General features: G+C 48.5%; 1 protein-coding gene across 1 annotated transcript in view; it reads left to right on the top strand.

Moving 5' to 3' along the window:
• col9a3 (collagen, type IX, alpha 3) overlaps positions 1–22,244 on the top strand; it is a 190,985-nt gene that overhangs the window by 58,556 nt on the left and 110,185 nt on the right. Inside the window, exon 6 of the mRNA XM_086005879.1 lies at positions 20,716–20,760. Coding sequence (XP_085862005.1) covers positions 20,716–20,760 — 45 coding nt within the window. The remainder of the gene's footprint in view (positions 1–20,715; positions 20,761–22,244) is intronic.

Below are 22,244 nucleotides of genomic sequence, written 5' to 3'. Positions count from 1 at the left end.
GAAGGGAGGAGAAGGGGGAGGGGAGGGGAGAAGGGAGGGGGAGGGGAGAAGGAGGGGGAGGGGAGAAGGAGGGGAGGGGAGGAGAAGGGGGAGGGAGAAGGGGAGGGAGAAGGAGGGGGAGGGGAGGAGAAGGGGGAAGGGGAGGGAGAAGGGAGGAGAAGGGGGAGGGGAGGGAGAAGGGGAGGGGAGAAGGGAGGGAGGAGAAGGGGGGAGGGGAGGGAGAAGGGGGAGGGGAGAAGGAGGGGGAGGGGAGGAGAAGGGGGAGGGGAGGGGAGAAGGGGGGAGGGAGAAGGGGAGGGGAGAAGGAGGGGGAGGGGAGGAGAAGGGGGGAGGGGAGGGGAGAAGGGAGGAGAAGGGGGGAGGGAGAAGGGGGAGGGGAGAAGGGAGGGGAGGGGGAGGGAGAAGGGGGAGGGGGAGAAGGGGGGGGAGAAGGGGGGGGGAGGGGAGAAGGGGGAGGAGAAGGGGGGAAGGGGGGGAGGAGGAGAAGGGGAGGGGGAGGGAGAAAGGGGGAGGGGAGGGGAGAAAGGGGGAGGGAGGGGTGGGGGTAAGTGGGGGGAGAGGGAGAAGCAGGGGGTGGGGCGAGAGAAGGTGGGGGTCTGAGAGAGGTGGGGGTCTGGGGGTGAGAAGCTGGTCGGTGGCGGTGGTGGTGAGAGAAGGTGGGGTGGTGGTGGTGGGGTGAGAGAAGGTGGGGGGTGAGAGAAGGTGGGGGTGGGAGAGGTGGGCTGTGAGCGAAGGTGGGGTCGTGGGGGTGGGGGTGAGAGGGGGTGGGGGTGAGAGAAGCTGGGGTGGGGTGAGAGGGGGTGGGGGTGAGAGAAGGTGGGGTGGGGGTGGGGTGAGAGGGGGTGGGGGTGGGGGTGAGAGAAGGTGGGGTGGGGGTGGGGGTGAGAGGGGTGGGGGTGGGGGTGAGAGAAGCTGGGGTTGAGGGTCAGAGGGGGTGGTGGTGGGGGTGAGAGAAGCTGGGGGTGGGGGTGAGAGAAGCTGGGGGTGAGAGGGGGTGGGGGTGGGGGTGAGAGAAGGTGGGGTGGGGGTGAGGGGGTGGGGGTGAGAGAAGGTGGGGTGGGGGTGAGGGGGTGGGGTTGAGAGAAGGTGGGGGTGGGGGTGAGAGAAGTGGGGTTGAGGGTCAGAGGGTGGTGGTGGTGGGGTGAAGCTGGAGGAGGACAGTCATTGTTAACAAGAGAAAAATGTTGTTCACCCAATAGCAAGAACCAGCTCCCAGTCTGTCCGATGACGCCGCGTTCTGTTCCCTTTTGTAGTGGATGTTTAAAAAGTTCTGTGGAAAAGCAGCAAGCTGCAGCACAGGATTGCAACTAACTTGAAATATGTAAAGACAGTAAACTGTGGAGAGAGAGAAGCAGAATAGACTCTTCTATTTGATCGAAGTAACAGAACCATAGCCGGTTACAGCACAGAAAGAGGCCAATCACCTTTCTGAAGCGAGCGAGCTGCCCGTGGCGGAGTGACAGGCGCACGACGAATGGTAGCGAGGCCTAAGGCCCAGGTCCAGGCCTCGGGCCGCCTGGTTTGGGGTCGCGCTCCCTGGGGCAGTGCTCATTTCAGGTCCGAAAATGGCCCTCAATCAATTTCCGTCCTCACGTCTTTTCTTGTTTTAGCTTTACATGGAAATTGACCAACTCGTATCTCATCTGATGCAATCTCCAGCCATATCTGTTCTCGTTGAATGTTCCTGCAGGATATCAGACAGAGATCTTCACTAAAGTCTCACTCAGAACTAAATCGTCCAGTGGTTTTTTTTTGTCACTCGTGAATGGATCGCTTCCAGAGTTTCTGATGTTTCCCCATTGCCTGGTTGACCAGAACTGAATGCAGTCCTCATGCTGATCCCTGACCAGCGGCCAGTACAGCAAGGCAGCCTCCAACTGAACCTCCCCTGACGTGGCAAACTAGCTCAGCATTCTGTTTGCTTTGTTAATTCCTGCACTGCAACGACTGGACCTTGTGCAGAATCTTATCAGTCCCGGGCCCCCCCTCAGCCTCTAGAACTGCGCCGTTTATTTGGCAGTCGGTTTCCCTAGAGTAGCTCGGCCTGTAGGGGCACACCCTGGAAGTAACCAGCCACATCTCGAATATAGATGTTCAAAATCTACAGAGACTTCTTTACAATTTAAAATACAACTGAACTTCCTGTCCACTGCACTGTGATAATAGGATTCAATACACAGCCCTGTTACTGCATTATTGGGGTCATCACACAGCCCTGTTACATAGAAACATAGAAGACAGGAGCAGGAGTAGGCCATTCGGCTCCTCGAGCCTGCTCCGCCATTCAATGCGATCATGGCTGATCATCCAAATTCATTACCCTGTCCCTGCTTTCTCCCCATACCCCTTGATCCCTTTAGCCTTAAGAAATATATCCAACTCCTTCTTGAATATATTTAATGAATTGGCCTCTACTGCCTTCTGTGGTAGAGAATTCCATAGGTTCACCACTCAATTCAATTCAATTCAAATTGCTTTATTGGCATGACAAGGTACATCTTATGTTGCCAAAGCACCGAAAAAACATTTATGGTTGAACACATAAATGCAGATCTATCCATACAGTGTATAAACAGATATATCCCTGTGTGTATAAATATACACTCATATAATATGCATATAATCTTTTCTTAGGTTTAATGGTTGTCCCTCTGCTTATGGCAAGCTGTAACATAGTTTGCCGCTAAAGTTACGCAATTTCTCTGTTCCCCTAATAGATATGGGAGTTTTTGGTCGTCATTCAAATTTTTGAATTCAGGGCATATTTTTATGAATTTTGGGTAGAAACTCCCCCTTATGCCCTGATAGTTTCCACAAGCTGTGAGGAAGTGCATCTCTGTCTCCACCACTCCCTGACTGCAGTGAGAGCATATCCTGTCCTCTCTTGGCAGCCAGGTCTGCCTGTGTCTGCCTTTTTCGATGGCCAGGCTATGCTCACTACGTCTGTACATAGTCAAAGTTTTTCTCAATTTGCTATCTTTTACCATGGTCAGGTATTCAGCCATGGTGTATTGTCTGTTTAGGGCCAAGTAGCAATCGAGTTTGTTTTGGGTTTTTGTTGTTTCTGTCCAATAGGTCAGATATTTTTCCTTTTGTTTAGTGACAATCGTGTTGGGTCGAATTCTCTGTGCTACCATGTCACTGTCCTGGAGCTGGTTATTATTAGTAGTATTAGTAGTTTCTTCACTGAGTCCCAGGACTAGTTGACTGAGGGGACTCTTCTTTATGATCCCCTCTTGGCATTTCAGGGCTTCGTAATGATAGCAGTGGGGGTTGCTCATTTTTAGGTGTCTCCAAAATTTGGTGGCTCTTTTTTGGATATTAATTAGTAGTGGATATTGGCATAGTTCTGCCCTGCATGCATTGTTTGCGGTTTTCCTCTGAGTCCGGAGGATACTTTTACAGAATTCTGCATGTAGGATCTCAATTGGGTGTTTGTCCCATTTTGCAAATTCTTGTTGTGTTAGCGGACCCCACACCTCACTGCCATAGAGTGCAATTGGTTCAATTACTGATTTAAAAATTTTGACCCAAATGCCAATTGGGATTTCTATTTGGATTGACTTTTTAATGGCATAGAAAGCCCTTTTTGCTTTCTCTTTCAGTTCATTCACAGCCAGTTGAAAATTTCCCATAGAACTGATTTTTAAGCCTAAGTATGTGTAGTTTGTAGTTTGTTCAATTTTAGTTGTTCCTAGTGTGAAATTTATTCTGGGTCCCTGATGTCTGGATCTTTGCTGGAACACAAGAACTTTGGTTTTTTTGGGGGTTTATTGTCATGGCCCAGGTCTGACAGAACGACTCTAGCAGATCCAGGTTCTGCTGTAGACCCTCCTCAGTTGGTGAGAGCAGAACCAGGTCATCTGCATAGAGGAGGAATTTAACCTTGGAGTCATACAGGGCGAGGCCAGGTGCTGTAGATTGTTCAAGTAGTTTTGCCAATTCATTTATGTAAATATTAGAGTGTTGGTGAGATGGGCGAGCCCTGCGCCACGCCACGCCCCTGTGAGAAGTATTTTGTTTGTTTGTCTCCAATTTTAACTGCACATTTATTGTTTGTATACATTGATTTAATTACATCATATGTTTTTCCCCCTACACCACTTTCAATAAGTTTCAAGAATAGACCATCGTGCCAAATAGAATCAAAAGCCTTCTGGAAATCTATAAAGCAGGCAAAAATTTTGCTTTTGTTTTGGTGAACATGTTTGTCAATTAGGGTGTGTAAATTCCTCCTCATTTCTGTCCTAAATGGCTTACCCCTTATCCTTAGACTGTGACCCCTGGTTCTGGACTCCCTCACCATCGGGAACATCCTTCCTGCATCTAGTCTGTCCAGTCCTGTCAGAATTTTATAAGTTTCAATGAGATCACCTCTCATTCTTCTAAACCCCAGCGAGTATAAGCCCAATCGACCCAATCTCTCCTCATATGTCATTCTTGCCATCCCAGGTATCAGCCTGGTGAATCTTCGCTGAACTCCTTCCATGGCAAGAACATCCTTCCTCAGATAAGGCGGCCAAAACTGCACACAGTACTCAAGATGTGGTCTTACCCAGGCCCTGTAAAACTGCAGCAAGCCTTCTTAACCGCCTGCTGCACCTGCATGCTTACCTTCAGCGACTGGTGCACAAGGACACCCAGGTCTCGTTGCACTTCCCCTTCTCCCAATCTATTGCCATTCAGATAATAATCTGCCTTCCTGTTTTTGACACCAAAGTGGATAACCTCGCATTTATCCACGTTATATTGCATCTGCCATGCTTCTGCCCAATCACCCAACCTGTCCGAATCATCCTGGAGTTTCTCGGCATCCTCCTCACAGCACACACGCCCACCCAGCTTTGTGTCATCTGCAAACTTGGAGATATTACATCTAGTTCCCTTGTCTAGATCATTAATATATATTGTGAATAGCTGGGGTCCAAGGACTGATCCCTGCGGTACCCTACTAGTCACTGCCTGCCACTCGGAAAAAGACCCGTTTATTCCAACTCTTTGCTTTCTGTCTGCCAACCAGTTCTCTATCCAAGTCAATACCCCCAATCCCATGTGCCTTAACTTTACACGCTAATCTCTTATGCGGGACCTATCGAAAGCCTTCTGAAAGTCCAAATACACCACATCCACTGGTTCTCCCTTATCTATTTTACCAGTTACATCCTCAAAAAATTCCAGTAGATTAGTCAAGCACGATTTACCTTTTGTAAATCCATGTTGACTTTGTCCGATCCTGTCACTGTTTTCCAAGTGCTCTGCTATTACATCTTTTATAATGGACTCTAGCATTTTCCCCACTACCGATGTCAGGCTTACCGGTCTATAATTCCCCGTTTTCTCTCTACCACCGTTTTTGAATAGTGGGGTAACATTAGCTACCCTCCAATCCATGGGTACTGTTCCAGATTCCATCGAATGCTGGAAGACAATCAGCAATGCATCTATTATTTCTAGGGCCACTTCCTTAAGTACCCTAGGATGTAGATTATCAGGCCCTGGGGATTTATCGGCCTTCAATCCCATCAATTTCCCTAACACCATTTCCCTACAAATACTGATTTCTTTCAGTTCCTCCCTTTCATCAGACCCTATGTTCCCTGACATCTCTGGGAGATTATTTGTGTCCTCCTTTGTGAAGACACCTAGTTATTCTGCATTATTGGGGACATCACACAGCCCTGATACTGCATTATTGGGATTGCAGCACATTTGCAGATGAGTCAATACTAAGAGAGGTAGTGGAATCAGAGGAGATAGTTTAGAGATTACAGAATGAGTTTGACAAAATAGGTAAGTGGAGACAGAGCAATGGCAGCTGAAGTGTAAAGTGCTGCACATTGGACGGGAACTTGGGCAACACTCGAATTCCCTGAAAGGGGCTAAAATAACAAAGAAAGAGACAGGGTGGAATGTTATTTACCGCCAGCCACCCACCCCCCCCGCTTCTCACCTGAAATTCGGCCAAAGCGGCAGAGGACAACCTGGTGGGGTCCTTGGACACCCATCTGCCCGACTGATTCAAAGTTCAATGACATTGGAAGATTCTGGAAATCCAGTCGGTTCCTGTGCTGGAGGCGCTGTGGAAATATTACTTAAAGAGAGTAACCGGCCAGGGCGGATTGGTGGTGAATATGAGAATGGACAATGGAGTCTCACCTAGTTATTCTTTGGGGATCAGGGCATTTCTAGATAGAATTTTCCACCAGGTGACTAAAGAAATAAAAGAAAGACTTGCATTTATACAACACCTTTTTTATGATGTTGATTGAGGGATAAATATTGGCCAGGACACCGGGGAGAACTCCCCTGCTCTTCTACAAAGGATTACATAGGGTATACGGCACAGAAAGAGGCCATTCGACCCAACCACTCCATGCTGGCATTTATGCTCCACTCGAGCCTCCTCCCGTCTTTCCTCATCTAAATCTATCAGCGTAACCCTCTATTCCCTTCTCCCTCATAGGCTTGTCTAGCCTCCCCTTAAATGCATCGATACTATTCGCTTCTACCACTCCCTGTGGTAGCGAGTTCCACATTCTCACCACTCTCTGGGTAAAGAAGTTTCTCCTGAATTCCCTATTGGATTTCTTGGTGACTATCTTATATTGATGGCCCCTAGTGTTGCTCTTCCCCACAAGTGGAAACACTCTCTCTGTATCCACTCTATCAAAACCTTTCATAATTTTAAAGACCTCTATTAGGTCACCCCACAGCCTTCTTTTTTTCAAGAGAAAATAGTCCCAGCCTGTTCATCCTTTCCTGATATGTATACCCTCGCATTTCTGGTATCATCCTTGTAAATCTTCTCTGCACCCTCTCCAGTGCCTCTATCCTTTTTATAATATGGCGACCAGAACTATACGCAGTACTCCAAGTGTGGTCTAACCAAGGTTCGATACAGGTTTAGCATAACTTCACTACTTTTCAATCTTAAGCTCTAGAAATAAACCCTAGTGCTTGGTTTGCTTTTTTTATGGCCTTGCTAACCTGTGTCGCAACTTTTAGTGATTTGTGTATTTGTACTCCGGGATCCCTTTGTTCCTCTACCCCACCCAGACTCGCACCCTCCAAGTAATAAGTGACCTCCCTATTCTTCCTACCAAAATGTAATACCTCACATTTATCTGTGTTGAACTTCATTTGCCAATTGTTTGCCCATTCTGCAAGTTTATTAATGTCCTCCTGTAATTTGTTGCAGTCCTCCTCAGGATTGACTAACCCCCCAATTTGGTAGCATCTGCAAATTTAGATATTGTGTTTTTGATTCCAAAGTCTAAAACATTAATGTAAATTGTGAACAACAGTGGTCCCAGCACTGATCCTTGTGGAACACCACTACCCACCTTCTGCCACTGTGAATAGCTACCCTTTACTCCTAGGGGGAAAATTGAGTTGCGCCCCTTTAGCGCCCTGAAAAAATTAGCGCCTCCCACGGCCGAAATTCATCGGTAGCGCCCCAAGAAGGAAGCGGGGTGCTACTGGAAGTGCCCCGCCTCCCTCTTGGGGCGCTGCGAGGGAATATCGCGGCGCATCGCGCCGCAACATTGCAGGCCTTCCTCCCCTTCTTAAAGGGGAGGGGCCTTGCGCAGCGCGACCCGGAGCCCAGCTGGGCCACCGGGATCGGAGTGCCGGCAAAAGAGCCCGGCGCTCAAGAGAAGTGCCGGGCTCATGGAGTGCAGCCGGCACTCCGCAGGGTGGGCGGGGGGGGGGGTTGCTCAGGAGAACGGGAGCGCAGGCAGGTGCTGGCAGGCGGCCAGCAACAAAAATGGCCGCCCAGCACCTCGCCTTTAATTTGCGCCGCCCCGGCCGCAGGTAGGCTCCCTTGACCCCGGCGGTATGTCAGGGGGCGCTACTGAAGATTGCGGCTGGGGTGCGAGCGGGGCGCTGCGCACAGCAATGACGTCAACACCAGCAGCGCAGCACTGCGGGGCACCAATGGTTACCGTCACCGCTAACCTCTCGCTGAATTTTGCGGGAGGCGTTGGCGGCGCCACGCCCAGGTGCTAGTTGTTTTGTGCCCCATTAGTGCCCTCTTAGGGTGCTAACGGGTGGTGCAAAGCAACCGAATTTCTCTGACAGCAAAATATTGCAGATGCTGGAAATCCGAAATAACAACAGAAAATGCTGAAAAAACTCAGCAGGCTTTGCGGAACACCTCCGTTCAGTCCGTAAGGGTGACCCCAAGCTTCCGGTCACCTGTCATTTCAATTCACCGCCCCATTCCCACTCAGACCTCACTGTCCGCGGCCTCTTGCATTGTTCCACGGAAGCTCAGCGTAAACTCGAGGAACAGCACCTCATCTTCTGACTAGGCACTTTACAGCCTTCCGGACTCAATATCGAGTTCAACAATTTCAGATCATAACCTCGGCCCCTATTATATTTTTATATTTTTTATCCACACTTTTGGTTTGTACCTTTTCCTTTTTCTCTCTCCCACATGGCAGCTGTCTCTCACTCTGCCAGCGCATTTCACACTTCATCTCGAGCCAGTGTCTGTTTCTTTACCTGTCCTATTACCATCTCGTCTCACCTTGAATATCTCTCAATGTCTCTTCTTTCATCCCCTCCCCCATTTCCCAGCCCCCAAACTGCCTTTTAATCTGTTTCATTTCCTGCCTTTTCTCTCAGTTCTGTAGAAGGGTTTTGACCTGAAACATTGACTCTATTTCTCTCTCCACGGATGTTGCCTGGCCTGCTGAGTTTTTCCAGCATTTTCTGTTGTTATAACTGAATTTCTCCCCCCTACTCTCTGCTTTCTGTCCTGAAGCCAGCCAGCAATCCATTCTGCTACTTGTCCCCTGACTCCGTGTTCTCTGACCTCATTCATGAGTCTATTATGTGATACCTTATCGAAGGCCTTTTGAAAATCTAGATAAATTACATCTACTGCATTACCCTTGTCTACTCTCTCTGTTACTTCTTCAAAAAATTCAAGGTTGGTCAAGCAAGATTTCCCCTTTTGAAATCCATGCTGACTATTCATTATTATACTTTTCATTTCGAGATGTTCTTCTATTTTCTCCTTTAGTAGGGATTCCATTATTTTTCCTACCACCGATGTTAAGCTGACTGGTCTATAATTCCCTGGACATGTTCTATCCCCCTTATTAAATATTGATATTATGTTAGCTATCCGCCAGTCCTCTGGCACCACACCTTTTTCTAATGAGTTATTAAATATGTGTAATAATGCCTCTGCTATCTCGTCCCTAGATTCTTTTAAAATGTGTGGATGAAATCCATCCGGACCAGGGGTTTTATCCTCTTTGAGTTTGATTAATTTATTTAATATATCCCCTGTTTTACTTTAAATGCACTTATCTCATTACTCATCTCATCATCCAATGTCATGTCCACCTGTTCTATCTCCCTGGTAAATACCGAAGCAAAATAATGATTTAATATTTCTGCCATCTCTCTATCGTTACCTGTGGTATTGTCCTGTCTATCCCTTAATGGCCCTATTCCCATCCCAACCTTTTTATTACTGATGTGCCTGTAAAATATTTAACTGTTTTGTTTTATGTTCTTTGATAACTTAATTTCATAGTTCCTCTTTGTTTTCCTAATTGTTTTTTTGACTTCTCTCCTAATCTTTTCGTATTCTCTCTTATCATGCACTCCCCTGCTGCCTATGTACTTAATCTATGCCTCTTTCCTTACCCTCAGTTGTTCCCTTATGTCTTTATTCATCCATGGAGTCTGATTAGTGTTTAGTTTGTTCTTTCCTTTTAGCAGAATATATTTTTCCTGCACTCTGCTGAACATTGTTTTAAACATTGTCGTTCTACATCGTTGTTTGCCAATATTGTTGTTCATTTTATCTTCGCAATTTCTATTCTCAGCCCCTCAAAATCAGCTTTGCTCCAATCTATTAACCTGGTTTTTGTCATACTTATGTCCTTCTCTCTTATCATCTTAAAGCTTCTTCGAATAGTGACCATTTGATCTTTTACATTCACCTGAGAGAGCGTTCCTTTAATGTCTCATCCAAAAGACGGCACCTCCGACAGTGCAGCACTCCCTCAGCACTGCACTGTAGTGTCAGCTTAGATTTTTGTGCTCAAGTCTCTGGAGTGGGATTTGAACCCACAACTATTCTGACTCAGGAAGCTGCGAGTGCTGCCCATTGAGCCACGGCTGACACCTTAAATGATTACGATAGCAAAAATACTGCAGATGCTGGAAATCCGAAATAACAACAGAAAATGCTGGAAAAACTCAGCAGGCCAGGCAACATCCGTGGAGAGAAATTAGAGTTGACGTTTCGGGTCGAAACCCTTTTTCAAAACTGGAAAGGAAATGAAATAGATCGAAGGCAGGGCTGCGATAGAACAAAAGAAGTAAAGAGACATTAAGAGGTATTCAAAACCAGACGAGATGGTAATAGGACAGTGGAGACAAAAGACGGCTCTAGATTAGGTGTGAAGTGTACTGGCAGGATGAGAGACAGCTGCCATGTGGGAGAGAGAAAAAAAAGGAAAGGGGGGGAGGGAAAACCCAAAACAAAGGGGTGGAAAAAAAATATAAAAGTAAAAATGTAATAGGGGCCGAGGTTATGATCTGAAATTTTTGAACTCGATATTGATTAAATGGTTGAGGTGTCCATGATTGTCCATGGCCTGTAAAGGGAGTTAGTTTGATGGGCTAAATGGCCTTTTCCACTTCCAACTTCACCACTTGGGGTCTAATAGTAATTGTTGTGTCCGTCAGTAGTAAGACACAGACTGCAGGAGAACGGTACAACAAGTGTTTACTCAATGTGGCTCACTCTGGAACTGACTGTACAGATTACTACTCAGTGCTATATACAGGTGTGGTCACTGCCGGTACTACAGTATACATGAGCTGTAAAAAGCAGTTCCCCCCTTAAAGGTATATACATTACAATTCCTCCCCTTTTAGATTAACAGTACCATAACACTCATTTAAAAATTAAATATCAAACTAATTACAATTAACACTTTTAACATACAATGTTAGCTGAAAATAGTCCATTTATATATTCAGTCTTTGGGGAGGCTTTCTGATCCTTTCTGGATAGCGCCTTTCCCGAGTGTCTCGCTCTTGGTGCGGAGGCGATTCTGGCACCCTGTCGTCGGTTGGGTCATCAGCTTCCGATGCTACTGTTTCTGGGGTAGATGCGACCTGTACGTCGGGTTCCTCACCAGGTACGTATGGGCGAGGCATGGGGTTGACTTGTTCCTGTGACTCTAGGATCTGGTCAGCATGGCATCTCACGATGTTCTCCCCAACGTCCACTGTGTACACTAGTGGGCCCTGCCTTGTGCATATCGTTCCTGGCTGCCATTTTTCTGTTCGGTAGTCGCGGGCCAAGACTGGTTGCCCTACATTGAAGCTCCTTGTTGGCTTCTCATGGATGTGCTGGAATTGCTTACTCTTAACAACTCTTCGTACGTTTGGTCTGAGCAAATCCAGGCGAGATCTTAACCTTCGGTTAAAGAACATCATGGCCGGGACCTGGTTGGTGACTGCATGTGTCGCATTCCGGTAGGCGAACAGGAAATTGTCCACCTTATGCTGCAGCGGAATGTTGTCATTGTACATAGCCTTTATTGCCTTCTTAAAGGTTTGTACGAACCTCTCAGCCAATCCATTTGTGGCTGGATGATACGGGGCGGATGTGTAATGCCTTACCCCATTCTTCTTCATAAACCTCCGGAACTCTTCGGACACAAACTGTGGTCCGTTATCGGAGCAAATCTGTTCTGGCAAGCCATTCCTGGCAAAAATGGTCCGTAGGACTGCAATAGTTTTCTCCGTGGTGGTGGAGGACATTTTGATGACCTCAGGCCATTTCGAGTGCGCATCCACAGCTATTAAAAACATTGAGCCCATGAATGGACCAGCAAAATCAATATGCACCCGTTGCCATGGAGATGAGGGCCACTCCCATGGGTGTAGAGGGGCATGTGGTGGTACATTTTGGACTTTCTGGCATCCTGAGCAGCTCTTGGTCAGGTCCTCGATTTGTTTATCGATTCCTGGCCACCACACATAAGCCCTGGCAAGGCTTTTCATTTTTACCCCTCCCAGATGACCCTCATGAAGCTCATTGAGCACTCTATCCCTTAACTTGGGTGGATTTACCACTCGGGATCCACACATCAAGGTCCCCCGGCACACTGACAGCTGTTCTCTTCTTGTCGAGAATGCTGGCAACAGTGAGTTGCCATGTGCTGGCCATCCCTTCACCGTCAAATCATATACCCGAGACAGTGTCGGGTCATTTCGGGTCTCCTTTTCTATACGAGCGTTAGTTACCGGTAGGTATTCAACTATAGTCGAATGAAATATTTCGACAGGATCCACTGCTGGTGCTTCCTCCGCAGTAGGCAGTGGCAGGCGTGATAGCCCATCAGCATTTCCATGCTGTTTCGTGCCCTTATATTCAATCTCATAGTGGTGCGCCCCTAGAAAGAGTGACCATCTTTGTAGTCGTTGCGCAGTCGTCACCGGAACGCCCTTCTTCGGATTAAAAATGGAGACAAGAGGCTGGTGGTCAGTCAGCAAGGTGAATTTCTGCCCATGCAGATAGTGATTGAACTTTTTCACTCCCCACACTAGGCTGAGGGCCTCCCTGTCAATCTGGGCGTAGTTACGCTCGGCTGAGGTTAGTGATCGTGACGCAAAGGCTATTGGCCTCTCTGAGCCGTCCAAGAATTTGTGCGACAGCACCGCTCCAATGCCGTAGGGTGACGCATCACACGCCAACCGAATTGGTAGTGCTGGGTTGAAATGGGCCAATACCTCTTTCGATGTGATTAGTGTTTTGCTCTTCTGGAAAGCTCGTTTACATTCGTCACTCCACTTCCATGGCACTCCAGTTTGCAGTAGGGTGTTCAGTGGGTGTAGTATTGTAGACAAATTTGGCAAGAACTTATGGTAGTAGTTTACCAGCCCGAGGAACTGTGATGAAATATTCCATTCATCACTGCCTGTGACTGTGGTTGGTTTCAGGTTTCCCCTCACCATTGTATTGCCTGTGACTGTGGTTGGTTTCAGGTTTCTCCTCACCATTGTATTGTATATTGGAATGTATGGAATGTGTTGTGTGTAGGGCTCCGCCCATACCAGGCCTCTATGTAAGCCAGCTCAGTCTGGCCTCATATCCAGTACTGCAGAGCTCCAGATGGAAGATACCTCTCTCCACTGCGTGTTATCTTCTAAGTTAATAAAAGCCTTGTCTTGTTCCGCTAACATCGAGTCTCGGGATTATTGAGGCACATCAGGAACGACCTCAGTTGTGACACGTTTTCTGGTGCTGGAGCCTTGACTACTGCCTCAATCTTTTCTGGGGACCTATATAACCCCTCTTTATCGATAACGTGGCCACAATACGAGATCTGTTTTTTAAAAAACTCACATTTGGGGCGGTTAGCTTGGAGCCCATATTCATTCAATCTAGTGAGCACCTGCTCCAGGTTGGCGAGGTGATCACTGTCATTTTCGCCCGTGACCAGGATGTCATCCAAATAACACTGGGTCCCTGGGATCCCTTGCAGGACTTGTTCCATTGCCCTTTGCCAAATAGCCGGAGCTGATGCTACCCCGAATACCAGCCGGTTGTATTGGTAGAGACCTTTATGGGTGTTGATAGTGAGGTATTTTTTTGATGCTTCTTCTACCTCCATTTGCAGATACGCCTGGGCCAGATCAATCTTAGTGAAGTGTTTCCCTCCAGATAGCGAGGCGAAAATATCTTCAATCTGCGGAAGTGGATATTGCACGGTGTGAAGGACTGGGTTCACTGTTACCTTAAAGTCCCCACAGATGTGAACCTTCCTTGGCTCCCCAGGCGTGCTGCTCAATGACTTTTTCATCACAGGGATGATGGGTGTAGCCCACTCGCTCCAGTCTACCTTGGACAGTACTCCTGAACGTTCCAAACTCTCCAGCTCTGCTTCGACAGCTGGGCGGATTGCATAAGGTACCGGTCTGGCCTTAAAAAATTTTGGGCTTGCGTTTTCTTCGATTTTAATTGTTGCTGTCATGCCTTTTAGTGTTCCGAGTCCTTGCTGGAACACTTCTTGCGTGTCGGTTAGGATCTTTGACAGTCGCCCAGGTGTGACGTCGTCATCCTTTTTGGCAGCCACAGTCAGTGCTTGTATGGAATGCTAATCCAGCTGTATTTTCCGGATCCATTCACGTCCCAGTAATGGTGGTCCTCCATCTTGCAATACATACAGGTCTAGTTTTGGTGTTTCCTTACCGTTATATATAACGGTCACCCTTATTTTTCCTTTGGGGTAGACTTTTTGCCCCGTGTACGTCTTCAAAATAATTTTTGTGTCTCTCAAGGGTATGTGTGAGAATAGCCGCTCGTAGTCCCATCGGTTTATGACTGTTAGGGCTGATCCTGTGTCCAATTCCATCTTTACCTGGACTCCTGCTATCTTGAGAGTGACCCAAATGGTTCGGTGATCCTCCGTTTTGATCACATTATGTAGTTTCAGACAACTCAGCTCCCTGCTTTCGGAGTCAGTATCACTCTTTTGTTCGTCTGAACTATTCTCCGTCACCTTATGTACTTTCTTGTACTTTTCTTTTGGAAATTTCTTATTGCTGGTTTTCTTTCCTGACCTGCAGACTCGTGCTATGTGTTCTACTTTTCCACACTGTCTGCACACTTTGTCTTTGAACCAGCAATCATTGTGGTCGTGTGTTGTTCTGCTGCAGCGATAGCACTTCTCTGTTCTGTATGACATTTCGTTTGTGCCATATTCTTGCGGTCTCTGTTGTATCTCTGCAGTGCCCCGTGCTGCTGCTTCATATGATACCGCAATGCTGAAAGCCTTGTCCGGCGTAAGGTCCTTTTCAGATAAAAGCCGTTTCTGGGTTCCTTCACTTTGAAGCCCACACACAAACTTGTCCCTTAAGGTATTTGCCAGTCCCATTCCAAACTGGCAGTGTTTTGATAGTTTGCGCAGTTCTGTTAAATATTCAGCATTGCTTTCATCCTTATGCTTGTTCCGTTTGTGAAACTTGAATCTTTCTGCTATCAGCAACGGTGTGGGGTTTAAATGTTCCTGTAGTATCGTCACTATGTCTCCAAAACTCTTTTCCACTGGCTTCGCTGGGGTTACTAGATTTCGTAATAAGCCATACGTCTTTGCACCCATTAAATTTAACAATACCGGCGCTTTCTTGTCATCTGACACCTCATTTGCCTTGCAGTATACCTCTATTCGTTCGACATATGTAGTCCAATCTTCGACTTCATTGTCAAATGCGGTGATACTGCCACTCTTCGGCACTTTGGGCGTGGTTTAAAATGGCTTAAAATGTCGTCTTCCGCGCTTTCCTTCCTCCCCTGCTGCTGCCAACGCCGCTCTCAGCGGTCCTCGTGGCAATGGCGGCGCCTCGCGGGTTTCTGCGCGTCTCTCTCCCTCTCCTCGACACTGCTCGGCCCCTGAACACCGGCTGCGCCCTGTGCGCTCTGCCCTCTCTCTCTCTCTCTCTCCCGTCGATGCTGCTCGGCCCTTTGCTGTGCCACTCGGTCGGGCTCTAGCCCACCGCTGTCCGGGAAGGGTCTGTGCACTACCTGTTGCCAGCCCATTTCGCTGTACCACCGTGACTGGAAAGCCAAGCCTGGCTCTCAACAGCCTACCCCGCAATTCTCGAGTCTCTGCTGGATGACTGGGTGGTTGCCCGTGGTCGACGCCCGTGTCTCTGGCCTTGACCTCCAATCTACTGGTCTCCAGGAACGATTCCCTGGGAGGTGATGCAGAGTTGCAGGTAGGATTGAATGTGCCTCGTTGCCAATGTTGTGTCCGTCAGTAGTAAGACACAGACTGCAGGAGAATGGTACAAGAGGTGTTTACTCAACGTGGCTCACTCTGGAACTGACTGTACAGATTACTACTCAGTGCTATATACAGGTGTGGTCACTGCCGGTACTACAGTATGCATGAGCTGTAAAAAGTAGTTCCCCCCCTTAACGGTATATACATTACAGTAATCATCTCATAGAATCATAGAAAGTTACAGAACGGAAGGAGACCATTTCAGCCCATCGTGTCCGCGCCGGCCAACAAAGAGTTATCCAGCCTAATCCCACTTCCCAGCTCTTGGTCCGTAGCCCTGCAGGTTACAGCATCCCAAGTGCACATCCAAGTACTTTTTAAATGTGGTTAGGGTTCCTGCCTCTACCACCCTTTCAGGCAGTGAGTTCCAGACCCCCACAACCCTCTGGGTGAAGACATTTCCTCTAAACCCCTCTAAACCTTCCCCCAATTACTTTAAATCTGTGCCCCCTGGTTTGTGACCCCTCTGCTAAGGGAAATAGGTCCTTTCTATCCACTTTATCTAGGCCCCCTCATAATTTTATACACCTCAATAAGGTCTCCCCTCAGCCTCCTCTGTTCCAAGGGAAACAGACCCAGCCTATCCAGTCTTTCCTCATAGCTAAGATTCTCTACTCCCGGCAACATCCTTGTAAATCTCCTCTGTACCCTCTCTAGTGCAATCACATCTTTCCTGTAATGTGGTGACCAGAACTGCACGCAGTACTCTAGCTGAGGCCTAACTAGTGTTTTATACAGTTGAAGCATAACCCCCCTGCTCTTGTATTCTATGCCACGGCTAATAAAGGCAAGCATTCCGTATGCCTTCTTAACCACCTTATCTACTTGGCCTGCTACCTTCAGGGATCTGTGGACATGCACTCCAAGGTCCCTTTGTTCCTCTACACTACTCAGTGTCCTACCATTTAATATGTATTCCCTTTCCTTGTTAGCCCTCCCCAAATGCATTACCTCACACTTCTCCGGATTGAATTCCATTTGCCACTGTTCTGCCCACCTGACCAATTTATTGATATCTTCCTGCAGTCTACAGCTTCCTTCTTCAGTGTCAACCATACAGCTGATTTTAGTATCAACTGCAAACTTCTTAATCATACCCCTATATTCAAGTCTAGATCGTTGATATATACCACAAAAAGCAAGGGACCTAGTACTGAGCCCTGCGGAACCCCACTGGAAACAACCTTCCAGTCACAAAAACACCCATCAACCATTACCCTCTGCTTCCTGCCTCCGAGCCAGTTTTGAATCCAACTTGACACTTTGCCCTGGATCCCATGGGCTTTCAACTTCATGACCAGTCTGCCATGTGGAACCTTATCAAAAGCCTTGCTAAAGTCCATATACACTACATCAAACGCACTACCCTCATCTACCCTCCTTGTTACCACCTCAAAAAATTCAATCAGGTTTGTCAGACACGACCTTCCCCAATCCGTGCTGACTATCCCTGATTAATCCGTGTCTTTCTAAATGAAGATAGTAGCCATGGTGTGGAGATGCCGGAGTTGGACTGGGGTGGACAAATGTAAGAAGTCACACAACACCAGGTTATAGTCCAACAGTTTTATTTGAAATCACAAGCTTTCGGAGCGCTGCTCCTTCATCAGGTGAAGTGGAGAGATGCATAAAGACACAGCTTATATAGTCAGAGAATAATGCCAGATGTTTACAGGTAATCTTTCTAACTGCCATTTATCACACCTCGGCAGAGAGATAATCACAGCGATCAAAGGTGTGAATGGTGTCCAAACAGGTTAGTCAGGAAAACATTACATCAAAGAACAATGAGGTGGGGTCACAAGGGGTCAAATGTTGCAGATGCTGGGGCCTGTATGAAAAACAAAAAACAGACAAAAAAACATTTTTTTTTTGCTGTAAATCACAGCAGGTCCGGCCGCATCTGTGTAGAGAGAACAAGCCAACGACGACTCGAGTCTGGGTGACCCTACGTCAGGTGGGGTTACATGTAGCGTGACATGAACCCAAGATCGCGGTTGAGGCTGTCCTCATGAGTGCGGAACTTGGCTATCAGTTTCTGCTCGACGATTTTGCATTGTCGTGTGTCTCGAAGGCCGCCTTGGAGAATGCTTACCCAAAGATCGGAGGCTGAATGTCCTTGACTGCTGAAGTGTTCCCCGACTGGGAGGGAACACTCCTGCCTGGCGATTGTTGCACGGTGTCCGTTCATCCGTTGTCGCAGTGTCTGCATGGTCTCGCCGATGTACCATGCTCCGGGGCATCCTTTCCTGCAACGTATGAGGTAGACAACATTGGCCAGATGATCAACACAGATACTATCATCACACGTGAGGACACCACCCACCAGGTACATGGTACATACTCATGTGACTCGGCCAACGTTGTCTACCTCATACGTTGCAGGAAAGGATGCACCGGAGCATGGTACATCGGCGAGACCATGCAGACACTGCGACAACGGATGAACGGACACCGTGCAACAATCGCCAGGCAGGAGTGTTCCCTCCCAGTCGGGGAACACTTCAGCAGTCAAGGACATTCAGCCTCCGATCTTCGGGTAAACATTCTCCAAGGCGGCCTTCGAGACACACGACAACGCAAAATCATCGAGCAGAAACTGATAGCCAAGTCCCGCACTCATGAGGACGGCCTCAACCACGATCTTGGGTTCATGTCACGCTACATGTAACCCCACCTGACGTAGGGTCACCCAGACTCGAGTCGTCGTTGGCTTGTTCTCTCTACACAGATGCGGCCGGACCTGCTGTGATTTACAGCAAAAAAAGAAATGTTTTTGTCCTTTTTTTGTTTTTCATACAGACCCCAGCATCTGCAACATTTGACCCCTTGTGACCCCACCTCATTGTTCTTTGATGTAATGTTTTCCTGACTAACCTGTTTGGACACCATTCACACCTTTGATCGCTGTGATTATCTCTCTGCCGAGGTGTGATAAATGGCAGTTAGAAAGATTACCTGTAAACATCTGGCATTATTCTCTGACTATATAAGCTGTGTCTTTATGCATCTCTCCACTTCACCTGACGAAGGAGCAGCGCTCCGAAAGCTTGTGATTTCAAATAAAACTGTTGGACTATAACCTGGTGTTGTGTGACTTCTTACATTTTTCTAAATGAAGATTTATCCTGTCCTTCAGAATTCTTTCCAATAATTTTCCCACCACTGAGGTTAGGCTGACTGGCCTGTAATTACTCAGTCTATCCTTTTCTCCCTTTTTAAACAAGGGTACCACATTAGCAGTCCTCTAGTCCTCCGGCACCACACCTGAAGCCAGAGAGGATTGAAAAATGATGGTCAGGGCCTCTGCTATTTCCTCTTTTGCTTCGTTTAACAGTCTGGGATACATTTCATCCGGGCCTGGGGATTTATCCACTTTTAAAGCTGCTAAGCCCCTTAATACTTCCTCTCTCACTATGTTTACTCACGACCTTGCTGCACAGTGTAAAACGCTGCTGATTTACTGGGATGAGCTTGTTTGAAAGAACGAACTTGCATTTCTGTAGTGGCTTTCACATTCTCAGGTGTCCCAAAAACGCTTTACAGCCAATGAAGTACTTTTGAAATGTAGTCACTGTTTGTAATGTAGGAAACGCGGAAGCCAAATTGTACACAGCAAGCTCCCACAGACAACAAATGAGTTAAATGACCACTAATCTGTTTTTGGAGGTACTGAGTAAGGGTTAACTGTTGCCTCACCTGCTTCTTCTTCTTTAGGGTACTGAATTTGGATGATCAGCCATGATTGCATTGAATGGCAGAGCAGGCTCGAGGGGCCGAATGGCCTACTCCTGCTCCTATCTTCTATGTTTCTATGAATGGAGCTATTGGGTGTTCTATACCCACCTGAGAGGGCAGACGGGGCATCGGTTTAACGCCTCCTCCGAAAGCTGGCACCTCCGACAGTGCGGCTCCCTCAGCACTGCCCCTCCGACAGTGCGGCGCTCTCTCAGCACTGCCCCTCCGACAGTGCGGCGCTCTCTCAGCACTGCCCCTCCGACAGTGCGGCGCTCCCTCAGCACTGCCCCTCCAACAGTGCGGCTCCCTCAGCACTGCCCCTCCAACAGTGCGGCTCCCTCAGCACTGCCCCTCCGACAGTGCGGCGCTCTCTCAGCACTGCCCCTCCGACAGTGCGGCGCTCCCTCAGCACTGCCCCTCCGACAGTGCAGCGTTCCCTCAGTACTGCCCCTCCAACAGTGCAGCGCTACCTCAGTACTGCCCCTCCGACAGTGCAGCGCTCCCTCAGTACTGCCCCTCCGACAGTGTGGCACTCCCTCAGTACTGCCCCTCCGACAGTGCAGCGCTCCCTCAGTACTGCCCCTCCGACAGTGCGGCGCTCCCTCAGTACTGACCCTCCGACAGTGCGGCGCTCCCTCAGTACTGACCCTCCGACAGTGCGGCGCTCCCTCAGTACTGACCCTCCGACAGTGCGGCGCTCCCTCAGTACTGACCCTCCGACAGTGCGGCGCTCCCTCAGTACTGACCCTCTGACAGTGCGGCGCTCCCTCAGTACTGACCCTCCGACAGTGCGGCGCTCCCTCAGTACTGCACTGGGAGTGTCAGCCTGGATTATGGGCTCATGTCTCTTGAATGGGGCTCGGACGCCTTGATCTCTGACTCAGAAGTGAAAATGCTACTAACTGAGCAAGGTGGCACTCGATTGAGCGACAGGCCCTGTGTCAGACAGCTGTGTTGTGTTACAAAATCAAAATACCGCTGATGCTGGAAATCTGAAATAAAAACAGAAAATGCAGGAAATACTCAGCGGGTCAGGCAGCATCTGTGGAGAGAGAAACAGAGTTAACGTTTCAGGTCGATGACCCTTTGTCATCACGTGTTGTGTTGTTGACTAGAAGATGGTAAAGACATTTCATTCTCTTCGCAGGGAGACCCAGGACTACCAGGACCACCCGGAGTGTCCAGAATAACCGTGAGTAAACATCTCATTCAGAAGCAAGTTATACTGCCACTTTGGCATTGGTGCATCATGAAATCTTTGCTGTGGGTTAACTCCAGTCATAGGGGGAGAAATTCAGTATAGCCCTGTTTGCCACACGCTGCGGCGCGTCGCGCTGCGGTATTGCAGGCCTTCCTCCCCTTCTTAAAGGGGAGGGGCCTTGTACAGCGCGACCTGGGGCCCAGCTGGGCCCCTGGGGATCAGGAGTGCAGGCTAAAGAGCCCGGCACCCAAGAGAAGTGCCGGGCTCTTGGAGCGCAGCCGGCACTCCGCGGGGGGGCGGTTCAGGAGGTCGGGGACAGGAGCGCAGGCAGGTGCTGGCAGGCGGCCAACAACAAAAGTAGCCGTCCCGCACCTCGCCTTTAATTTGCGCCTCCCCGGCCGCAGGTACGCCACCCTGACCCTGTCGGACATAGCGTCCGGTGGTAAATCGGGGGCGCTCCCGAAGATCACGGCCAGGGCGTGAGCGGGGCGCTGTGCACGACGATGACGTCATCGCCAGCGGCGCAGCACTAACGGTTAGCGCCACCACTAACCTCCCGCTGAATTTCGCGGGAGGCGTGGGCAGTGCCGCGCCCGGGCGCTAGTTGGTTTGCGCCCCAGTTAGCGCCCTCTTAAGGCGCTAATGGGTGGCGCAACCAACTGAATTTTTCCCCCATATAGAGTGTTAAGCAAATTGAGTTTACATAAGTCTGGAGTTGGGTATCAATGCTGAGCCCAACTGACCCAACGCTGCAGTTGGGTTTTTGAAACTTAAAGTTGAATCAGAATAACCTCGGAGGTGCCCTGTGCATGACCTTTCACCTTCTAACAATATCTGACTGTCTCGTCACCTCTTGTCTGTCACTAGGAAGGTCGCAGCCCTCGGAGGTTGGTGGTCGGTCGTACACACACTTTGATTACGCGGGCATGAAGCTCTGCCATTCCCCCTTTGAACAGTGGTGTGTGCGGGCCATAAAGCATCTTCCGTACCTGCCTGCACCATAAAAACTAGGCCATATAACCAGCCTGGACCTCTAACTCCAAGAACTAATGCTGAAAGTGACACATTTACAGAAAAGAAATTAGAACGAAAGACTTGCATTTCTATAGCGCCTTTCACAACCTCAGGACGTCCCAAAGTGCTTTACAGCCAATGAAGTACTTTTGAAGTGTAGTCACTGTTGTAATGTAGGAAACGCGGCAGGCAATTTACACACAGCAAGCTCCCACAAACAGCAATGTGATAATGACCAGATCATCTGTTTTAATTATGTTGGTTGAGGGATAAATATTGGCCCCAGGACACTGGGGAGAACTCCCCCTGCTCTTCTTTCAAATAGTGCCAGGGGATCTTTTATATCTACCAAAGAGCAGACGGGACCTTGGTTTAACATCTCATCTAGAAAGGTGGCACCTAACTGACAGTGCGGCACTCCCTCAGTACTGCCCCTCCGACAGTGCGGCGCTCCCTCAGTA

This window comes from Somniosus microcephalus, chromosome 13, assembly GCF_052327205.1.
Source record: "Somniosus microcephalus isolate GS21.2 chromosome 13, FLI_Smic_1.0, whole genome shotgun sequence".
NCBI classification, from domain to species: Eukaryota; Metazoa; Chordata; class Chondrichthyes; order Squaliformes; family Somniosidae; genus Somniosus; species Somniosus microcephalus.
Note: the sequence above shows the minus strand (reverse complement) of the source record. Positions and strands in the feature narration are given on the sequence as shown.